Consider the following 24,387-nt stretch of genomic DNA (forward strand, 5'->3'; position numbering starts at 1 on the left):
ATTTCAGTGTTAGTCTTATGCGGCCTTTCCCTCCCCCAAATATTTGTAATGACCTAAAACATTACATCTGGTGAACAGCAGATTCCACTACACCTCAAATGCAGAACACCTATGAAGCAGAGGAATGTTGGCTTTTTAAACAGAAGCAGATATTTAAAAAAAAAAAAAAAAAAAAAAAAAAAAAAAAGGTGCAGGACTCCTTCAGTTCTTCACTAGTCTTAGAAAAACTTTCCAGAATACTGCTTCACACTATAAAAAAGAAAAAATAATCTTGCATTAGAATCCTTCAACATCTGCATACTGCTTCACACTATAAAAGAAAAAGAAAAAAGCATGTATTAGAATGATTGACCATACATCTTGCATCAATATTCACAATGGCATTCTTAAAGATTAAACTACAAATTCCCAATACATTTAAAAGTAAATAATTTAAAAAGATTAATGGCTATAATTATAGGCATATAATTATTTTAAGCACATTTAAATATTAGTAATCTAAAGCCAAACATTCAAGTTAAACATTAACAAATGCTATGATAGCCAACACGTTATTAAAGCAAAACTAAGCAAACTAAGTCCAAAACTGTTAATATTTGGCAGAAGAGAGAGTAATGCCAGCAAGGTGTGAAATGCTGCATAACAGCACCAATTGATTTCAACTTGTCCTGTAGAGGCATGGTCTGTGCCATATGGCAGACTGTGATTTGTTGTCAGTTAAGTTATCCAAAAACAACAAAATCACTAGTCTTCCACACAGAACTAGACCAACATCCACTGAAATCTTCTACATTTTCTACAGGTTCTATGTAATTTATTACAAGTAGGTTTTTTGCAGCAATTTTCACCAGAGAAATGAGAGGACTGCTTGGTTAAGGTGTCTTCCATCAAGATTATTTTTGAGGGAATCTTCATTTTAGTTAGAACAGAGAAAAGAAGAGAATCAAGGCAGAACTACCACTGGAAAAGTTAGGTTCAATAGTTACTTAAATCCTGCCTTCTAAAAACTATATTGCAGAGAAGAAGAGCTTTAGAATGTAGTAGTAGGAAAGTCAGTTTAAAATTGACAATAAGGACAGCATTAAGCTTCAACTTGCCTGTTCTGCAGTAAATACTGAGCATTTTGTATCTGGTCCTGTGTTCCCGTAATAGTTATTATTCGATCTTCTGAGCCTTCTAGTGGTTCATCAATTTTGATTGAAGCTCCTGACTCATGACGTATTTGTTTGATTCTCTGGCCTCCCTTTCCAATAATAGATCCTGCCAACTAGGGGAGAAAATAAAGCATTAATTTCTTGATATAAACTTTCTCTGCAAAAACACAGTACTGTTCAAGTAGCTTCCATCAATTTAGTTTTAAGAGTTGCAATGGAAGCTTACTCTTTTACAGCCTCAAAACATCCTCTGTAACATTTATTATATAAACACAGGTGGGATAAAGTTGGAAGAACCAGATGCTTGTTTGTAAAAACAAGTTATGTAGACCATATCTATTATTGAATATTAACAATTAAAAAAATAGTTCAGTGCATCTCTAAAGTGAAGACAAACCAAACATCCTTAAGAAGAAACTTTTGGTGATTTAGAAACACTTGCTTTATATTAAAAGTACTTGTCAAGCATCCCAAATACTTTTGATTTACTTACATAGTCTGAGAAAAGGCTGTGACTTTCTATTTATTTATTTATTTAAACACAAGTAGAAAGCAAGTCAGCTTCACTTACATCTTTGGGAATCGTTACTTGTGTTGTGATGATGGGTCCACCAAGATCTCCATATGAACCACGGCCCCCTGTGTAAGAATAGTCTGATTTAAATGTATGCATCAAGCCTCTTACTGACTAAATGAAGTGCATGTCAAAGTTCTCTATAAAAACTTACCATATCCAGAGCCACCCTCAAACTATAAGAAAAAGAGAAAGAAAACCCTTAAGTAGCAAATAGCCATGATTCATTAACATGTTTTCATCTCAAGTATCATACTGTTAACTTTGAGCCTATTTTATGCAAAAATCCTAACCCACAACCTTAATCTAAGTGTCATTAAAGGCAAACTGGGGAAAAGGGCAGACCAGGAACAAAGGTGTGTGTGGGTGATCTCTCATGAGAACCTCTTAGCTTACTCTGTTAAAACCTCTACGAATAAGTCATCAAGATCCAGCCATACCAGTTTACCAAACAACCTTATCAATTCAGCTTGTAAAAAGCTCTTTATGCTGATCTACTCCTGACCCTTGGACTACACTAACATTCAAATCAAAAGATCAGAGTTCAGCCTTATTACTACTACCTATACAGCTCAGGAGAAATTAAAGTCTCAGTTTGGGACAAGACATTTACCTGGTAACTGTCAACCCTCCTACATCTATATCTTGAGGTAAAAACAAGTCAACTCTAATACCATCTTTATAATTGGTCTCTCCCATTCAGACTATGCTACAATCCTTTGTATCTTAGAAGGGACAATCATGACACTAATTACTGCTGTTCTGCTAAAACTACCATATACCAAATCCAAATCACTGCAATACAGCACTCCTGACTGCTTTTATTTTCAGGATTTGTAGACTGGTACTTGATATCAAGTGCTTAATTTGATCTAGTGCTTTCTAAATGCACAAACACCCATTTTAGTATCTTCCTGTAGAAGCAGAGAATAGATATGCACACTTCTCTAGAATTCAACTTATATCACTGAAATACAGAAATACAGGAATCTGTGTGAATTACTTGTTTGCAGAAGTTGTAATGCAACAACTTTTTCCAAAAAACTATTTACCTGCTAGCTTTTTGGAGTCACATCAAAATGGAAGCTATTCAGAAAAAAACCTGTTCAGCTGATCATCTGTTTCTAAGCAACCTGTGTTGTGTAATCATGTTGCTTAGCAATACAGATCATAATACAACATAATAGAGCTTGTAGTGGATTGCAAAATACAAAAGAATGAAGGACACTGCTTAGAACTTAATTCAGAGGCTGATCAGAGCTGCATGTTCCATACACATACTTTTCCACCTATTTCTGTTGATATTTTGCACAGGGAATCCCTTTTTCAGGCTAACTTGTTTTAATGAACAATCCTTTTCTTGACCCTTTCTGCTGCTTCTCCTCCCCAGACTACAAGACAGCAAATTAATTTGACAGCAGATGAGTAATTATAACTGCAGTGTTTATGTAAGCTAGGAACTAACATTTAATATTTGGCAGCACTTTGCCATCTTCTAGACAGCATAAACACTTGCTGACACCCTTTGAACCTTCCTTCCTAAAACCCCTAAGAGTAAGAAGTTTGATAAACACAAATCAAATGGAATATTTTCAAATATATGGATAGGTAATGCATAATAGTTTATCCACAACTATAAGTAAAGAATTATTTTTAACATTCCTTGCTCAAAACAGGAGAAAACACAACATGGTTTAAGTTAACATAAAACATATTCCTAAATAGATGCACCTACAGGGTATTGAAAAGCAAGAGTTACAGTGAAAGTTACAACTTAGAACACTAAAATAGGATACAAAAGAAAAGCTTCTCTCTCTTGGCTGTGCTGCTGCATACTTCCATTGTGGAACATTAACTGCTTGTATAGGATTCACTGTTCAGGACAAACTGCCAAACCTGAGTTAGGAGGACAGCTTTAGGGATTTTTCAGTAGGTGCTAGCTGCCACAGACTACATTAAATCTCAAGAAATTCCAGTTATCACTTAACCAATTCAACTGATTTTCTCAAAAAATCAACTATTAAACCAGTCAAATAAAAGCATGAGCACACTCACCAACTCTGGTGGCTGCATGTCATCGCAGGCATCCACATGACACTGCATCATCTTCCAGGCACAACATAATAGGAGGAAAAGAGGAAATGAATCCAAATTAAGTCCACGTCATGGAGGCTTATGGGTAGCTTGGCAAGCAAATGCATACATACCAATGTAGAGAAACATTTTTCTGCACTACTAAAACTACTACAAAGACTCAAAAGTATGTGATATAGACCAGTTACAAGATTCACTCCCTTTTACTTTTACTGCAAGGGAACTGTAACTGGTAACACTTCTTTATTCCTTGTTTCTATGGTGTAAACAGATTTTCCTCTTACAAAGAACGCCAGACAGCTAAGCTTGAACAGTTTGTTTTGTTTTGTTTTTTTTTTAAACACCTTTGAGTACTAAAACTGTACTATATACTGAAAGATGTTACTCTCAGATACCAAAACCTTCTACTTCTCTCATGCATATAAAAAAAAAAAAGAAAAAAAAAAGGCATTTAATAAAACAAGTAACTGTCATTGATATATCTATGTCAACAGCAGGTCAAGCAGGAAGGACATGGCTTCTCATATTTTATTAATTCATTTCCATATACCTCATATAGCTAAACTAACAATCTACTACTGCCTAATTATATTGGATTTTTTTTTAAATGTGATATATAGCATTTATTTCCTTCAAAATTCACAACAAACGGGGGGGGGGGGGGGGGGGGGGGGGGAAATCAACAAAATTATAAAAATATAATTTGTAGAACCCACTTGAAATTACTATTAAGGCAAAGGCCTTTGCCGGGTTAAAACATGCAACACAACATGAATAGCACATTAAAATATAAATGCTCATTTAAAAACAGTTCCTAAAATACTAGGTGCAGGATAACGTAAGATACATAACAGAATTTTCTTCTCTACAGACTCATTTGTGCTAGCTACTACTGGTAACCAATGGAAATGAAATCAAAACCAAATGAAACACTGACTGGATAAGACAAAGCACATAGTATTAATAAGAATTTATTGACTTTTACATCTAATGATGTAATGCGTGCAATCCTAGCTGATGGCAAATTCCTTATTGTAACTTTCCCTTATTTTTAAGGGATTGGCCCAGAAGAGTGAAATTTTGTTAACTTCTTTTAGCATTTATATAGATAAATGTGTCAAACATCTTTCCTTCACTGCTTTTTTTTTTACATGCTCTTTAATGTCAAATCTCTTAAACATGAAGTACTTTTAATATTTTTAGTGTATGTACCTTTACTGAAGTGCTTATACAGACATGTATATACACATATACATATATATATCTATCTAACGTTAAGAAATATCAAATAGGAATCATCTGAATGATCAAAAGCAGATTATACATCTGAACATACATTCTAATTTTAAACAGACATTCTAATTGAGTTCTCAATTAACTCCAATTTAAAAGTACTTTGAAAGCATTAGGAATTGACCATTTAAAAAGGGGGGGGGGGGTATTAAATGGCTTTATATGCGCTTCACCTTATTTTTTTGTTTTTGTGCATTTGTATATCTAAAGCACCCATGGGGATGAGAGTGTTAAAAAAGAAATAGTGGAAACACATTCATGTTTTCTCAGCTATCAAAACAGCCGTTATGGTCCATCGGCATTTGATTTGGAACAGTTACAGCCTAAAATATATACCTCTGTAATAAGAGAAACAATGCATGTATGTCTTTCAGTAAAATGCCTCAGAATAGAGATTTTATATATATATATGCATATAAAAAAATCCAAATTATTTTTTCCCTCACATCTTAGAATTTACAAGGCTGTCAGTATTGTTGCATCTCAGAAAAGTCAAGTTTCACCATCCAGTCTTGGTTCACCATCTTACAAATCTTGAACTACTGAATTTTTCTGCCTTTAGCGGAGAAGAGAACTGACAGAAAAATGAGGATTTCTGTAGAATCAACATCTCTGAGATGTTGGTCTGAAAAGAGAATCTACTCTTGCCTTTTAATGTATTTATGCAAAACAGCATTCCTGCTCTCTGAAAGTAGCCTTTCCCATGCATTACTTCACAAACCACAACGGTGTTGGTTCACTCTAGTTTAAATGTTTTCATAGAATCATAGAATGCTTTGGGTTGGAAGGGACCTTTAGAGGTCATCTAGCCCAACCCCCCTGCAGTGAGCAGGGACAGCTTTAACCAGATCAGGCTGATCAGAGCCCCATCCAACCTGACCTTGAATGTTTCTAGGGATGGGGCCTCTACCACCTCTCTGGGCATCCTGTTCCAGTGCTTGACCACCCTCATTGTAAAAAATTTCTTTCTAATGTCTAGTCTAAATCTATTCTTCTTTAGTTTAAATCCATTATTCCTTGTCCTGTCACAACAGGCCTTGCTAAAAAGATTCTCCCCATCTTTCCTGTAGGCCCCCTTTAAGTACTGGAAGGTCGCAATAAGGTCTCCTCGCAGCCTTCTCTTCTCTAGGCTGAACAATCCCAACTCTCTCAGCCTGGCCTCATAGGAGAGGTGCTCCAGCCCTCAGATCATTTTGGTGGCCCTCTTCCGGACCCACTCCAGCAGGTCCATGTCCTTCTTGTGCTGAGGGCCCCAGAGCTGGACGCAGTACTCCAGGTGAGGTCTTACCAGAGCAGAGTAGAGGGGCAGAATCACCTCCCTCGACCTGCTGGCCACGCTTCTTTTGATGCAGCCCAGGATACGGTTGGCTTTCTGGGCTGCAAGTGCACATTGTTGGCTCATGTCCAGCTTTTCATCTACCAGTACCCCCAAGTCCTTCTCCACAGGGCTGCTCTCAATCTCTTCATCCCCCAACCTGCACTGATATTGGGGGTTGCCCTGTCCCAGGTGCAGGACCTTGCACTTGGCCTTGTTGAACCTCATGAGGTTCACACAGGCCCACCTCTACAGCTTGTCCAGGTCCCTTTGGATGACATCTCATCCTCCTGGTGTGTCAACGGCACCACTCAGCTTGGTGTCATCTGCAAACTTGCTGAGGGTGCACTCGATCCCAGTGTCTATGTCATTGATGAAGATGTTAAATAGCATCGGTCCCAGTACGGACCCCTGAGGGACCCCACTTGTCACCGTTTTGCTAGAGAATGGTTTCTATTTGAAATGCATAGTAGCTCAAGAAGACCTTATATTTCTGGCATGACACTTCCAGGTTCAGCCTCGCAATCCATGGAAAGACTTCTCACCTGCTTATACAATTAAGGATACTGGGATTATAGCTAGCTAAAACTAGAAATTAAATACAATCTGTGTCAGAAAGTCCTCATTGTAGGCAGGCTATGAAACTTGTGCATAAAGCAGCCAAAGCCATGAGCAGCTCCACTGTGAAGAAGAAATAAAATTGCTTTTCAGAACATGGAAAATGTGCAGAGATGACTCCCACTTATTTGCAGAAACTCATGTCAAGAAAGCCAAGGTCAACCTGATCAAAGCCAGACTAAATAGAGCGCGAACAGATTTTCTATTCTAAATAGAATGGAACAGAACTAGAACACACTATTGCCCAAGCTGAAGATTACGCTCAACCAGATACCCAAGGAAGGGCAGGCTGCTCTGTTTATATGCCCTGACGCTGGTTTTACCAGCTGCAAATATGAAAACACAAAAACCGAGCTTTGAAAACATTAGAATACAAATAAGGGATCTTGGAGGTATAGTTCATGATTCTTCTAGTTTCTTAAGATCCAGAGTAGCATAGACAACTTGGTGTTTTTGGTGTTGGGTTTTTTGAGGGGTGGGTTTTTTTGTTTGTTTTTGGTAATTTTAAGTGCAAGTCTCTCCTTTCAATATTTCTGCTAGGCTTCTGGTGCCCCAATTTTGACATTCTTGTAATATGTACTTCCAGTATGTATTACTGGAAGTAATTGCCTCTTCCTCCCAGAAGGAGGCAATGTGTAAATCTCATTTAGGTAGCCCATTTCATAGCTCCTCTCCACTTCTTTCTCTTCCATTCATTTAAAAGAAAAGAGAAATAAAAATCTCATCTAACCTTTCATCTTAAGGAGTGTGCCAAACAGAACCAGAGGAGAAAAAAAAAGATTGTTACCACAGAGATTTACCTCCTAAATGCCTATGATTTGTCTTCCCAGGAAAGAGGATACAACAGTAAATGACTACCAGGAAGTCACATCACAGTACAACATGGAAGACTATCTTTAAGCCTTTTTTTAATTCTCCCCACCCCTCAACATGGTTGAATGTACCTCATTTCATTTAAAATTCAACTTATCAGTGGCCCTGGCTCCAAAACATTTGGAATTACAGTAGATTTTTTTTTTGCAGACATAGAAATTGGCATAAAGACAAGAATTGATTTGAAAAAGCAATCAACTGCCAGACCAACTAGAGCTCTTTATAGATATTATTCATGTTCTCTTAAATTCTGCTAACATCTGTTGGAAAACATTGTTCCGACATGCTTTCTTGATCTGAAAAGCCTCCCAATTCCTATATCAGTCATCCTGATTAAAAAGTCTAAAAAAAGGTCCATGTAATAAAATATGCAGGGACTGTGCTCTACCAACTTTCTATTCCATTGTTGATGGCAGGTAAGGAAAGCAAACAAACAGCCAAACAAAAAAACCCCACAAACCAAAACCACACAGCAGATCACATCCCAAATACCCTTTACACCCCAAACAGTTGTCATCTTGGGGGGACCATTTGTATGGCCAAAGTGTTTTTGTGATATCAAAGTTTATCAGAAGCACACATGCCCACACTTAAATGTAGGTATTCAAGAACAGTTTCCTCAGATATTCAAAGTGCTAACTGTATTTACTAAACAAAACAATATGAATTTTAACTCCTACCATTCCATCATAACGGTCTCCAGGTCTACCCCTTCGGTCATAAGACATAAGATCTCTAAAATGAGAAAAAGCAGCAGCACATGACTCGTTATAAACTAGTTTATATATTCTAATTCAAATTTTCATGATTTACATACAACTATGAATTTCCAAATGCTTTAGTCAAGTTCTGAATGACATAAAATAAAGTTACAGAACTACTGACTATAGTCCTGAAAGACTGCTACATTGCAGGAATAATTAAATTAAAATGCTTGTCAAAATTCTCTGGTGCAATGCACACTCAATCCTGCATAATCACTACTAATATGGAGTGTGAAACAAGTCCTGGAAACATGAGCACAATTCAGCAAGTTTTACTCAGCTTGAGTTTTGTACAATGCATTTATGCAACAGCTTACCCGCCACGAGGAGGTGGTGGAGGAGGAAGAGGAAGATTACGAGCTCTGCTGCCACCTCTGCCACCACGACCTGGCGGTGGTGGTGGAGGTCCTCTGCGAGGGCTCATATCATCATAATCTCTTCTTGATGGAGGCATAGGTCGTCCACCGCGACCAGGAGGCATTCGATCAAAGCCTCCTCTTCCACGCATTGGAAAGCCTACTGGACGTCCCCTTCTATCATCAAACATCATTGTGAAGCCACCATAGTCATATGTTTCATCATAGAAATTGGGATCATAAGGCTGGGCCCGTCCTTTAATTGGAGACTAAGATACACACAAAAAAAAACAAAAACACCACCACCCCTCCCCCCTGGTTAGCACTGTTACAATTATTATATTTCATTAAATTACTATACTAAATGTATAAATACGAATTTATACATTCTGAATATGTTCTTGATTTCACAATGCTGATAAGAAAGGCAGGGATGGTGATATGCTTCCCGAGAACTTAACTATGATAGAGAAACTGCTGCTACTGATGGGTGGCACATACATTTGTCTTGCTTCCTCCCCAATTTAAAATTTCTTATTTTACTGATATGTAAAGCATGACAACAGTTCATTGGTACCAAAAATTGCTTCCCTCTCCCATAAGGTACACCCCAATTCTAGAAAACAGGAATAATTTCAAAGGGTGTGAACAGTCCAATGCTTATTTTGTTACTAGAGAAGAGGCACTGAATTCAAAATAGAAATGGAAAGATATAATTTTCCATCCAAATCATCCCGACTTTCATGAATACCAATGAAAGAATAATAAGTTTAAGACACATTACCTCAGAGATAAGATCCAAGATAATCTTGATACATTCCACAACTCTATCAGGTTTTCCACCAATAAGTACCACTCTATCAGTGGAATGAGGACAACACTCTTGGAAGAGCTTAATGGTGGTCTGAGTGTTCTGTTGAAGAGAAGAAAACAACCCCAAAATCTTCAAATAGAAGTATTTTAAACAATTTCATAAACTTACTGAAAACAAAATGGGTAAGACACACACCAAAACATTTTTTTAAAGACACAATCAAACCAGACTATTAAGCTTCCAGTCATTTTAAGTGAATGCTTGCTTGAGTTCTTACAACAAATTTAATCTTAGGATATTATATTTTTTAAGACCTGCAATGTCATCAGTTTGTATGAAATGCTAGTGAAGAGGAAAAAAGTTCAATTTTTAAAATCTTTCAATTATGGCTCATCTACATGGTCATTTAATCAAATATTAGCAAAAGGACCACATATCCATTATAAGCTCACAGGTTATATAAACCTTCATATGTCATAAAAACATGCTTTGGATGCAAGACAGCAATGTCGCTAGGATTATGTCTAGTCATCTTGCCTTCCTCAGCCCACACAAATAGTAGCTTATGCCTAAACTGACCTGAAATTGCCTTTGACAAAATGCCAGGAAAGGATAGAAAACAACACTCTAGATTCAGAGACCACTAGCTTTTTAGAACAAAACCTCATTCCTTCACAAGAAATGATCCTTCACAAAGGAAACGGTGGTCTTCAAGGAAGTAGAACTTAAAAAAGCAAACAAAAAAAATCCCCAACCCACCCCAAACCAAACAAAAAACCCCAAACACCCACCCCCCACCAAAAAACAAAACCCACAACAAAAAGACCCAAACCCCACCCCATACTACCTTTTAATATCAATATTCAAACATCTATTAAATTATCATCGTTAGAGTTTATGGAGATGAGTCCACGCTAAACCATTTTCCACATCCAACACCACCAATATAGTCTATTCAGCAGTTCATTCCAGAAGGAGTGATGAATGGCATTTTAATTTTAAAAAGTGTCCTTTATTTATAAAGATTACTCTACTGCTAATATGCTTAAAATCTTTATAGGAGTCCTAGGCTCTATCACCAACAGCCACTTTATTTCTTTTTGCAAGAAAGTTGTAATAAGTAACTCTGATCCCAGAACGCAGAAATCATGTATGAAATATGTTCTGAAGGAATTATTGCACAGATGATGCTTACACTCACTGTTTATGAACACTCACTGTTTATGAACACAAAAACCTAATTTGTTTATAGAATAAAAGCAGAATCTGAAAAGAACAGGAAACAGTACCTCTCTGAGTTCTTTGATTTTAGCACCCTTGACACCAATAATTCCTCCTGCTAGACTTTGGTGAATTAGAAGTCTTAATTCACAGTCAAAGTCGCTACCTTTGTAGTGTTGATACTGTAAGTAAGATGCATACAAGGAAAGAATAAAATATTAGTCAGGGGAAAAAATAATTGAAAAATCAAAATACTAATTTTGGTTTTTTGTTAAGGTTTTTCTCCAAACACCATGGTATGACTTAATTTGCTGCTGAACTGTAATGCTGTATTTGCTATGATAGAATCACACCTATTTAAGTACTTTGCCTCAACATGAGGTGATGTCAAATTAGTTTTCCCTATTTCTTTTATTATTATTGTATAAAATTTTAAGATATCAAACAGCGCAACACACTTGCTTACAAAGCTAAGGCAGGATGGAAATGACAATACAGCTACTTCAAATTAGGGACTAAACAAGTCAGGAGACAGGTGTTTTGAAGGGGAGGAGGCTGTTCCAAATATTAATTTTCTAGGAAGAGATTGTCTCTGTCCTTTACCAAAAAAAAAAGCCAACATGTAGTTTGAGAGCTATAGGCCTCCTTTCAAAAAAGGCTGGGTTTTATTTTCTAATTTAACATATTAAAAATAGCACACAATCATCTAGAATTGTCTTGTTTTAGAAATCTAAATTTATACCTCTGAAGAAGAAACAAACCTAAGAGACATACCTCTTCTAAAGTAGGGATAATCTTCTTCAAGATTTCTCCAATTGTCTCTGTATCTGCACTTATACTCAAGATGCTGTTAGAGGCCATAGTGTCAGAAAACATGGAGAAGGTGGAAAAGTAGAAGTTTAGTATTCATAATCATACACAAAATTCTAACAAGATTGACTACACAGAAGAACTTACAATTAATATCCCCCATTTAAAGTAAACCTGTTCACTGGATTTACAACACATGCATCTTTGTTTATGCCCAATATATATGCATGATGAATTTAAGACTGGGTAGGTCTTGCAGAAAGTGAGCAAGCGAGAGCTTTTGGAAGGGCTCAGATTAAGTGGGCAAGAAATCGACGCAGAACTGAAAGTAGAAGTGAATATTCATGTTCCCCACCACCACTAATTTAGTATACCCTCGCCATTACATTGGTAAAACTGGCACACCTTCTTGTAGAAAAAGCGGGGATATGCAAGTGGTCAACATTATATCTAGAGTAAGGTTGAGAGACCAGTTAGAAATTAGATTACTAATGGGCTCTGTAAAAAAGGAATATAAATACAAGGAATAAAAACCCCAAACAAAAAAACCCCAAACAACCAACCTCCCCAAACAAAAAAAAAACCCACAAATGAGAAGTGAAGGAAAGTGAACTAGAGTTAGTATTTCATCAGAAATAATTATCAACAGACAATGTTGGGGGGAGCAAGGTGGGCCACAAAGACAGAGCAAGAGACTCTTGAAACAATTTGATTTATAATGCAGTGAATATGCAACACTTGAAGCTGTGCTCCTTCCACTGAAATAAAATTAGTGGATTATTTGGGTGGCCAACTCACGTAAAAGTTCAGTGACAAAGAGACTTAATGTGGAAAATAAGACAGAAAACTTTAAAAAAACAATACACGGTCTATAAGGGGATACTATTTAATTATATAAAAGGCAGGTAATAAAATACATTTCTCTCTTTCTAATCAGGCAGTGAGGCATAAACTGTTGGGACATACCGCTCGGGGCCACTGCTGTCTGGGACTGAAACACTTGCATTGTACTGCATTGGTCATTGGCGTTCGTGGATGTTGGCATTGGGCATGGGTATTCAATCAGAAGTTGTCAAGTATGGTACCCGTTTGGCAACGAGCACATTTTTGGGCATAGCCAACCAGGGTTTTCACATGGGCGTTCAGGGGCGGATGGGCCAACGTCATGGTGGGCAACGCAGGGGCAAGTCGATCCAGTACATGGGTAACGGAGATATATGGCCAAAAAAACAAGGAGAGGGAAAAGCGGGAAAAGCAATAAATTTTAATTTAATACAAACTATACTCATTACTCTCAGTTAATGAAACAAGCTTAAGTTGTTCTGAAGACTAACACAGTAATGGATTGCTACATTGACTGTGGCTTAACAGTACGGATCTTAATGAGTTACTTTATCTGACTAAACTACTTTTTACTTTTAACATAATGATGTTTCAGTAGCAGGCTGGCTCATGAATGTAGACACAAAAACTGTTGAGATCCGTATTACTGAAACCTTGGGCAAGTTGGGAAAGTTATTATTCCAGACCAATTAAGTTATCTGGACTTAGGTGATGTATTTATTTACTTAAAACAAAAACAAACAAACAAACAAAAAACCCAAACACTAGCTGCCAAAGTTAGCAAGTGTATGTATGATTCCTGACCATTTCAGCTTAATCCTCAATTCTAGTTGCTATAGTTTGTGAACTTAGATGGAACTGATTGTGTAATGATATATTAGCAAATATTGTGTTGAACAGTCTTGCTTGAAAAAATTGCCGAAATTGTAGCTGATGCTAAGTACAGGAGTGTAAACAAATGGAATTTAAGAAGCATTGCCAAGTTTTATAAATACATAACATTTACACTGAACATGTGCCTAATCACAAGAGTCAACCCACTATAAAATATGAATAGGTAAATAAGTCATGACCATTTAAAAATGCTTCCAAGTAACAGAATAAAATGTTTCTTTACTGTTCTATACCAGTATTTAAATCATGTAACCTTAACATGAATGTTTTTGTGCTTTATGTCCAAGCTGTTAAAGTAAGAACAGATGGACCATTATGGGTTTTTTTTTAAAGGAAGTTAAAGAATTCCTCTATCACTGGGTTAAGCCAGCCACCTGCAACAGTTTTCAATAGTACTATAATTGATTCACACATATGGGAAATGGTACAGTTAAGGGTTTTAAGCTTTGCCAATATTTCTAATTAAAGATGTTACCTCATTTGAAGTGCGTAATTTAGAGGAACCCTGTTTGAAAGCAAAGAGGTTTAATATAAACCTCTCCTCCCACATAACTCAAGCTGGGTTTTAATTACAACACAAACTGAAAAACTAAAGTTATCTCCTCTAACAATCATTATAAATGGCTTATAATTAATTATTGTTGTTTAGATTTGAATTTCTCAATTTCTAGAAATGTATGCAATCAAGTTTTCAATGTAGTGCTCTGAAAGATTTGGTGTTAAATTAATTCAAACTCATATATACTCACATCTGTACGAAGTGCCTTAATATTTTTGCCACCTTTTCCAATCACTGCTCCAGCATTCTGGAAAATAGTTTTCAGAAGTTATGTTACACTAATACAGCACAGACTACATTTTTGAACTGAAGATTAAGAACAATGTATCTATTTCTGTGTTACCTTGTGGGATGCATTTAGGGGTAGGTTGGGGCTTGTTTTGCTTTTGAAAGCTTCAAAATAAATTGAAACATAAACTGACATGGTTTTACCATGGGGGAAAAAAAAAGGTCAAAACAGCTCTTACCACTGAACTTTGGAAAGAGATAAAAATACTCAATAATATTATTTCAATTTCAAATTTAAGTTTCTAGGCAATTCTGCCTGTGTTAAAACCATCTCATAGTTGGAGTATGACTGAAAAAATACCTTATGGGATTCCATGCATGTTATGTAGGTCAAGGATTTTCCTAATTTATTTGATCACCTTTTTTTTTTTAAAAATATGTTTGAAAATTTCACTTTCACACTCTGAACATTTGATAATTTCAAATGCTACTTTTGGTTTAAACTTATGTAACTCAACTGACCACTCAGGTAGGTACAGTCTGAAGAATGTAAAGCCAATATAAACAATTGCTAATCTCCAGTTGCTAAAATCAACAGGAATAAACTCAGGTATTCAAGAGGGGGAATTGTAAAACTACATTTTTACCAAGCTATTTCAAGAACTACATGCAAAATTATCGCTTTTATTACGTTTATACATGATGCTAACAGCACCACAAACATTTTGCAGCACTCCATGTAACTTGACTATTCATCAGAAATGCCATGCAGAGTCAAGGTTAACATTCCCCTGCCCCAACACAAAAGACTGAGTTACTTCAGACACCACAAACACCTGTACATTAAAGGAGATTCATAAACAGCAATTTTACTGTGACAATTTATATTAGTCAATGAAGCGATTGCAATCCCTGAAACATTACTCCCATATTTCCTCCTACTGATACATACAGATTTACTAAATCTGGGAAAATTACTAAAATCCTGAGGAAGTCCTCATCTTGCCTCTCATATTTAATTTACAATCATAAGCTGATCATTCTCTAAACTGCTTGCTTTCTAAAGACTAATACACAGTCATTCCCCTGGAAACAATTACGTTCCACTCAAACATAAGAAAAGTGGCTTATAATTTCTGTTGCTTTATTTTTTCAATGAGTACTTTTTTTTTTTAAAAACAGAAAAGTCCCATAGATCATTAAAGACTCATCCTTGAAAAAATTTATTGAAGATAATACCATTGCAATACACTTCTACTATCATTCATGCACACTTACAAATATTCCTAATAAGTTATTTTATATTAAATAAAGCACACATTATTTCTAAACATACACCACAATATACACTTTGTCACCACTGTCTTAAGCAACTGTATAAGCAGGAACATAGTGATACTGAAAAAACATACTTTGCTTTGAAGCAAGATGCGTAATTCAACCATCTCGTCTGTATTCCGAGATCTTTTGAAGGCCTGTTCTTCTTCCATATCTTCTGCAGGACGTTTGCCTGTAGACAGGTCCATAGGGGGGAAAACACAAACATATATTTAACTTTCTAAGTCACGATAAAATTGTACTTCAAGCTTATGCACTGTAGTCCTAATGAAGCATTCCTTCCTATTAGCCCAACACTAACTTCTGACATCTACCCTAAGTATATATAGCACAAAACCAGGTTTTTACTTCATCAGCCTACGTATCGATTAATTATTGAAGACTCATTCCAAATCTATAAACTACAGTTGAAATGAGAATTTTGCAGACAGTGAAAAATTTACATGTTGTTTAAAGCAGTGCTGCATCACCTACCTAGTATTTCTTTTACAATTGGGAAAACCTTAAAGCCCAAAAGATCAAAAGTAGTTTGTCCAATACTGAAATACTGGTGGAACAACAGGAAAGCACTATTTCAAATAGCTTTGAAAAACTGGCATGAATCAACTCAATGCTAATGCCTTAACTCTTCTTCACTAATTATGTCCAAAGAGTTTTTAGTTTAGCTAATATTTAGAAATATTTCACATATATATACATTCCTTCAAAGTAACAACTGCAATAAATAAAATACAGTAATAGATATGCCTGACAGTATTTTTACATGATCACACTGTCCAGACAAGTACTGAGTATTTAGCTATCAAATATTTTCAAATCCTTAGTTATAACTGTTGGTTACTTATACCATGTCTAAAATACTCCCAAAGAAAAATTACGTATTTGTGATACAAAACCCATGTAAAATCAGAAGGGACACTTAAAAATTAAAAGATTAAATGCAAAAATGCTGCCAATACAAACATTTGATACAGTTAAAGCATTCCAAAATAGTTAGCAACACTGAGACTTAAAAAGGTTCTTCCCCCCCCCCCCCCCCCCAATAAAATAAAATAGCCCTTTAAAAAAATTTACCATTTGTCTCTGTGTTGGTAAAGGTCTCCTCTTGTTGTTCAGTCTCCATTACCTTTTATTCTTAGGTATGCAGATAAAACCTGTTGCAGAATAAAAAAAAAGTAGTACATCTATTTTATGGGGTGGGGGGGGGAGCAAACCTGTCCTGGTTTCGGCTGGGATAGAGTTAATTTTCTTCCTAGTAGCAGGCATAGTGCTGTGTTTTGGATTTAGTAGGAGAAGAATGCTGATAACACACTGATGGTTTAGTTGTTGCTAAGTACTGCTTATGCTAGTCAAGGACTTTTCAGCTTCCCATGCTCTGCCAGGTGCACAAGAAAGTGGGAGGGGGCACAGCCAGAATAGTTGATCCAAACTGGCCAAAGGGCTATTCCATACCATATGACATCATGCTCAGGATATAAGCTGGGGGGAGTTGGCCGGGGAGCAGGGATCGCTGCTTGGGAACTGTCTGGGTATCGGTCAGCGGGTGGTGAGCAATTGCATTGTGCATCACTTGCTTTGTATATTATTGTTACTATATTGTTATTATTACTACTACTATTTTACTTTATTTTATTTCAATTATGAAACTGTTCTTATCTCAACCCAGGAGTGTTTCTCACTCTTACTCCTCCGATTCTCTCCCCCATCCCACCAGGGCAGGGGGAGTGAGCGAGCGGCTGCGTGGTGCTTATCTGCTGGTTGCGGCTAAACCACGACAAAACCGTACATCGTACTAAAGGGAAAAACAGAGAGAGATGCCCGCTTTTAGAACTTACCGGTTTTATATATGCTTGCAGAGCAAAACTCAAGTGTTCTGGGTGGGATCAAAACTCAACAGCCTACTGCTTCAGAAGCCTATGAAAACAGCATAGATCAGGCTCTGTTCACTTACAGGTCTGATTCTCGCTACAACTAAAACCGGGGGTTTGACCCGAGTTTTTGCTGCAAAGCTTTTCTTTATAAATGAGAAAACATAACAAGGCCAAACACATCTCTAAGAGGAGAAATAATAATAAAGTCTGTAAACTTACAGATAAACAATTACAGTCTGAATGATTCTGGACTTGCTCAGTTTTCAAGCATTTGCTAGTTTTAAGCAATCACATTTACTGATAATGATTTTCAGATATTTAAAGTAAACAATGATCCAGTTCCTATTTTTAGCATGTTATATAATACATATATTGAACTACGTTTAAGAGACATTATGTATGAATCTGCTTATTGTTTAGTTCTAAACAATTTAGACTAAAAAGTTCTTATAATCACCAACATTAATTTCATAAATTCTCTATCAACTTACTATCAGGCATTATGAACAAAAGAAATTGCACACAAGCCACACTAGAAAAATTATGTTAAAAATACCATACTGTAGTTATAACCTCTGCATACATGCACGAAGAATCTCAAGAGCAGCTGAACATTTTTCACTTTGTGAAACAGGTACCTCTTTCAAGATCTATTTTTGTTAAGTCCACATGAGAATACTTGTAAAACCCATTACAAGTCCAGGCAGAACAATTTTGCACCTTATTCTCTTAAAAAATTCATTTGTACAGATAACAGCCAAACAAAGAATGCTATTTTTCCCCCCCCTTGGATTTTATTGCTCAACTTCCATAGCCTGAACAAGCAGTTGACACTTAACGTATCCACGAAGAAAAAGTGAGGTATGTTTAACTTTTTAAAACATCCTTTCAATCATCTGTTAATTTGTAAGTCACCCTGTTTGTGCAGGCTAACAGCAAACACTGCCAGTAGGCATGCACTCTTTTACAGCCGCTGCTGAGACCGCCTTCCCAGCACATGCTAGTATTTCCAGGCTATTTTCAGTATTTCCAGTATTTTCCAGCTCTAATTTGAGCTAATGGAAAAGCGCCGCTTAAAGAATAGACAAGTCTCAAACAGACGTTGCCAGTAGCGCGGGGGGGGGGGGGGGGGGGGGGAAGGCAGGAAGAGAAATTTCACCAGGTTCAAATGGCTAGCCCTTCCAGACCCTCTTCTATTCTATCCCAGACCCTATTCGATTTACGACCCTCCCAAAAATTTTAGAGCTGCGGGTGGACGAAGTGTAATATAGCGTTCAGGACAAGGTGCTCTCAATTAGTTACTGCGCTCTGTTGTGTAAATCGAGTTTGCGGGATTAAGTTAACTAACGCAATGTTTTTAAAAACATCGCAAGGAGAAAGCGGTCACGGACATGAGTGCCGGCTGAGAGATGCCGGCGCGTCTCTACCCCGCTCCCTCCGGGACGAACGGCCCTTCCCGCCCGGACGCCTCCCCTTCCACAGCCCATGCGCAAGCCGCGCCACGATCTGCTCGGGCACAGCCAGTCGCCACAGAGCGCTCGGAAACCCAGCTCACTCCCTGGGTGGGGAGGATGGGAAGGAGGCGGCGTTACATAAACCCCCGCAACCCGAGACCCACCTCCGCGGTGGCGAGGGCCAGCAGAAATGGCGGCCGCTGTAATGGCGCCTATCCACTGCTAGGCGGAGCCAGGAGCCGAAAAACCACCACCACGCGGTCACAAGATTTCCCCCGCTCTGCCCAGGGAGACACAAAGGAGGCACTCGGCGGCCCTCACCCGAGCTCAAGCGGGGCTGACAGAGCGCAACAGTCCCGCCACGAGAACTCCGCCATCGCCGTGATCACCCCTAAAAAAAGCAGGCCCTGCTGCAGAGCGCTCCCCAATCGGTTTAGCACGGCCGCTTCCGCACAGGCCGCAGCCGAGAGCGCCCTCCCTCCTCTTCTTCTCTGCCCGCCATAATTCCCAAAAACTCGCCCCACGCACAGTTACCCAGGGTAGGCGCAGGAAGGCGGCAGCGGCCGCTCCCCCGGCCTTAGCACGCACCCGCTAGTGCAGCCGGCCTCCATCATATCGCCGCTCTGGGAGCCGCACCCGTTGGGCCGCCGTGCCTGCGCTAAGGTCGCCGAGGCGCGACGGCTGCCGGCAGAGACACAGATCACCCTTTTCGTCCTTCCCTCAGGACAGATGGACCCCCTTGGGCCCGCAGGTTGCGCCAAACCACTCCACATTAGCTAAGGAGTCACTCCCGGCCTCCTCCTCCACGCAGCAGTCCCCGGACCTACCCAATTCCACCTCCCCGCCAGCGGGGAAGAGCGCTGTCCCTACGGGAGCCCACGAAAATCCTGGGGCCTGGCGGCGACTCAGGCCTCCCGCGTTACTGTGTCATACAGCAGCGTCAAGAGGAGCGCGATCAACAGCTCCACTTCCCTCAGCCCACTCCTCCCCAGCGCGAGCGGAACACCCCTTCCTCAGCTACACGCGCGAGCCGCGCTTACCTGCGCCCACCACGTACGAGAGAGAAAGGTGAGCAGCTCCCACCACCAACACACATCCACCAGCACCGCGAGGCGACTGGCCCAGCCGCCTCCTCTCCTCCCCCCCCGCGGGTCCCATTGCGGCCCCGTTGGGTAAGGCAGCTGCCCGTCAGGGCAGGGATGGCCTCTAGTTCGCCCCGCCCTCCGTGTGGACCACGGTAAGACAGGCCTGGGTGTCACGAGGAGGTGAGCGCGATCCACCCTACACCGCCGCGGTGTGCCTAGTTTGTTTGCTCGTTCGCTCGTTTTACCTGCCTGACAGAAGCCACAAGAAGAGCGGCAACAACAGTGGAGACAATGGAAGGTGGTAAAGGAGAGTAACCTCGGGTTGGTTTTTTTTTGTTTTTTTTTTGTTTTTTTTTTTAAAATGGCGTCTACGAAAACTCCGCCTTGTGCTTATCCCCTAGCACCGGAGGGGGTGGGGCAGGGTTCTTGCGATGCTTAAAGGCGCGCGTGGCTCCACATCTCATTGGTTGTTGGGTTGCGCGGGGTTTTTGGGGGCTGTGCACAGAGAGCAGGTGTATTCTCCCTTCCCACCCGCAACTCGAGTGATGGGAGGTGGGCTGCACTGTTAGTTCTTTCCACTCGTTCGGTACCACTCCTGCTCCAGATAAGTGTGGGGTGGCTCAGCTGAGGGTAGGGTGCAGGGGAAGGTGTTCGGGCTCGGTCAGCCTGTTTGAGGAGTAGGGAGGTATGTGTCCCGTCCCCGATATGACTCTGGTGGGGCGGGCCGTCTCACCTCGCTGTCCACTGCAGCTCGCCGGTGCCCGCAGGGATGCGGGGTGGCAGCTGGTCTCACCACCCCTGGGGTTCTTGGCACAGGGTAGCAGCGCCAACCGGGTGACAGGCTGCCTAAGGACTGCGTGGCCGAGATGAGAAACTTACCAAAAATGGCGTGATGTGCGGTCCTTACCTTACAAGAGGCCTACGGGATTAGACCCGTTGATGAGTAAACAAATGGGTTATTTCCCTTAAGTAACTGTACAGTTTCTTCTAAATGGTGGAGTTTTGGGGAGACCTTTAAGGCAGGGTTTTTTTTTCTTAGCTGCAGGTTATGATGTCGGAAGACAAGCCTTGTGTTTCTGAACTATTCTTACAGTAATTTTTCTTTGGTGTAATTCTGTAGGGAGGTTGAGCTCCTTGGTCATCCCCCTTAAGGGGTTAAACAGGTTCCAAATGCAATTATGCAACTTAAATGTGCATAGCTACTTCCAAAACTAACAAGAAGCTAGAGCTTATTAACTGCTGATGTTCTTGAGACAATGACTGCCAAAACTTGGTACTATTGCAGCCAAACCCTGGACTGGGTCTCTAGATAACATTGATATTTCAGGCTAGCCTTCTGTTGTCAGTTCCAAAGCTTTCATTGTGTTAAAGTGTAAAAATCGCCCCTATGGTACAAATACTTACAGATCCCATCTTGTTTGTATTGTAAATGGGGCTTCTGACTTGTGTTCTTAACAGTGCTAATGAGATGTGAGAATAACTTCTTGGGTCAATTTTTAAAGTAGACTGGGTGTGAACAGCAGCACTGATAGGAATAAAACAAACAAAAAACAGTTGAAGGAGAACCTTTCTTCTTCTAGTTATTATATGTTCTCTTTCCATCCACAGCAAAAGGATTTCAGGTGTATACTTCCAATTAAATCAACAGGAAAAGATGAAGCCACCAAGAAGGGTTGCTTGTAGAAGTCTCAGTACTTTCCTGATACTTTGTGATGAGTAAACTATAGGCTGTTTATGCTGGTTGAAGCTTACTTGTTTAATTATTTGACCTGCATGTTTATTTTTAGCATCAGTGGAAGTGTTTTTAATTGTAATTGCTTCTACATTGTCACACTTAGAATAGCTGAACTTTGAATTGAGAGCAAATTTCTATATAATGCAAGTGAGAGACGTTATAACTTTAGCTATTGTCAGAAGAATAAAAACATCTTTCTGGGTTTTGTTCTAGAGAATTCACTTTTTTCCTTTTAACTTAAAAGAAAAAGTCTGCATCTAACATTGCATCAAGAGTAGAAACTTGGCTTTCATCTATGTGGCATGTTGAAGTTCCTTTGATATGGCTGGAAGCCTGTATTAATTGTATCTGTGAAAAAAATAGCAGTAGTAACTTAAGTCAAGCTAAGATTAACAGAGATATTTGAGCAATGGCTTCTTACCAGATCTAAGAGATTTGGAATATCCCATTTCGCCTGATTGCATTTTAGATGCTCCCAAAAGAGAGTTGTCTGGCTTCTACTCTATACAGATTGATTCACTGGTTGATGTTAGCCAACCAGCATGTTCACAGTTGCAGAAGCTCAGAGGAAAAAAATACTGTAAATGAAGAAGTAACAGCCAACACCTGAGCATTCCAAGAATCCTGGGAAGCAAAGTGTACTCAAATGCTGATGCTGCAACTAACTGATGGGATAGATCAAATTCAGGGCATGGAATATCAACCAGTCCCTGTTCTCTATAGTAATCTTCCCCCTGGAACAAAAAAACCACTGTACAGGGGAATATTGCATGTTATCTTGGAGTCATAGAATCATAGAATCGTTTAGGTTGGAAAAGACCTTTAAGATCATCCAGTCCAACCATTAACCTACGCTACCAAGTCTACTCTAAGCCAATCAAGGGTAGACTAGACTAAACCATGTCCCCAAGTGCCACATCTACCTGTTTTTTGAACACTTCCAGGGATGGTGACTCCACCACCTCTCTGGGCAGCCTGTTCCAATTCTTGACCACCCTTTCCGTAAAGAAATTTTTCCTAATCTCCAACCTAAACCTCCCCTGGCGCAGCTTAAGCCCATTTCCTCTTGTCCTATCGCTAACTACTTGGGAGAAGAGACCAACACCCACCTCACTACAACCTCCTTTCAGGTAGTTGTAGAGAGCGATAAGGTCTCCCCTCAGCCTCCTCTTCTCCAGGCTAAACAACCCCAGTTCCCTCAGCCGCTCCTCATACTGCCTGTGCTCCAGTCCCTTCACCAGCCTTGTTGCCCTTCTCTGAACACACTCCAGCACCTCAATGTCTTTCTTGTATTGAGGGGCCCAAAACTGGACACAGTATTCCAGGTGCGGCCTCACCAGCGCTGAGTACAGGGGGACAATCACCTCCCTGCTCCTGCTGGCCACACTATTCCTGATACAAGCCAGGATGCTGTTGGCCTTCTTGGCCACCTGGGCACACTGCTGGCTCATGTTCAGCCAGCTGTCTACCAACACCCCCAGGTCCTTTTCTGCCAGGCAGCTTTCCAGCCACTCCTCCCCAAGCCTGTAGCGCTGCATGGAGTCCTTCTTCTTAAACCAGAAAATGTGAAATTCTTGATGAAGTGGAGGTTCTTATAGTGGAGTATACTCGGGAATAAGTCCTTGCTAGATTAATTGGGGAAGCTGAGAACCTTAATCCTGTTGGACAAACTGATCATGAACAAATTGTTCCAAGGCCTGTAGATAAATTAGGACAAACTCTAGGCCCTTCAAATGAAGATCTTTTAGCTAGTCTTGATGAAAATAATGAATTTGCTTTAAATAATGTGACACTTTCAGAAAACAGATACTGCAGTAGAGGTGACAATTTTAGTACAGCCTCAGGTTCACTTACTGCACATGATGAAAATGTTTTATAACAAGAATTTGGAAATCCTTTGCCTCATTCAGATGAACAAATTTCACCTCCTGTGGAATGTTGATGGCTTTTTAAATTACTTTCCTTTGGAAGATGATTTTCTTCTGGAAGAAGATATCCAAAGAGAGCTGGAAGAAGTGCTGTCAGTGGTCATGAAGAGAAACATAGATTTAATTACTGAGAGGCTTCTACATACATCTAGAAGTTCATGTGATTCATCTTTAAATGGCACTTATGAAAAAGATTATATAAATGAGAGAAGCCTGTAAAAGCTGCCAGCAAGCAAAAGACTTCTGAAAGAACAGTATCTGCTGGAGATGAAAACAGTACAAGTAACTTTTCACAGCATAATAGCATAAGTCAGACTTACAATTCTGCAGATTTCTCTTTGGTAGTATTTTCCAAAGAAAGGTGGAATGATATAGACCTAGTTCAGAGTGGACATAAATTACAGTGCACTTCTGACAGCAGGCTGCTGATAATGAACCAGTATGTTTTTCAAAAACTGATCCAAAAGCAGATCAGCAAGAGAATGATATGCAGTCCTTTCCCTGTAGAGTAGTAGAGGCATGTGATCTTGATTTAGTTTCTCCATCTTTCACCTATATTTCTGTTC

The 24,387-nt window shown here is 39.4% G+C and overlaps 2 protein-coding genes across 2 annotated transcripts; one reads left to right on the forward strand and one right to left on the reverse strand.

The window, feature by feature from the left end:
* Positions 1–215: 215 nt before the first annotated feature.
* LOC142596479 (heterogeneous nuclear ribonucleoprotein K-like) lies at positions 216–16,871 on the reverse strand. Its single transcript, XM_075725599.1, has 14 exons — positions 16,815–16,871; positions 15,823–15,921; positions 14,373–14,429; positions 12,853–12,896; positions 11,851–11,923; positions 11,145–11,258; positions 9,826–9,954; positions 9,003–9,310; positions 8,602–8,656; positions 3,784–3,834; positions 1,883–1,904; positions 1,726–1,808; positions 1,098–1,267; positions 216–310 (listed from the first exon to the last, which is right to left on the reverse strand). The coding sequence occupies exons 1-14, from the start codon at positions 16,869–16,871 to the stop codon at positions 277–279; spliced, it is 1,296 nt and encodes a 431-aa protein (XP_075581714.1). The 3' UTR covers positions 216–276.
* A 2,157-nt stretch (positions 16,872–19,028) lies between these two features.
* On the forward strand, positions 19,029–24,040 carry LOC104029200 (recQ-mediated genome instability protein 1). The gene is given in 8 exon segments (XM_075725600.1): positions 19,029–19,454; positions 22,138–22,286; positions 22,288–22,315; positions 22,317–22,463; positions 22,465–22,665; positions 23,417–23,468; positions 23,471–23,807; positions 23,809–24,040. Coding segments are annotated over 8 exon segments (1,572 nt in total).
* Positions 24,041–24,387: the final 347 nt, after the last annotated feature.

This window comes from Pelecanus crispus, chromosome W (assembly GCF_030463565.1).
Source record: "Pelecanus crispus isolate bPelCri1 chromosome W, bPelCri1.pri, whole genome shotgun sequence".
Classification (NCBI taxonomy): Eukaryota; Metazoa; Chordata; class Aves; order Pelecaniformes; family Pelecanidae; genus Pelecanus; species Pelecanus crispus.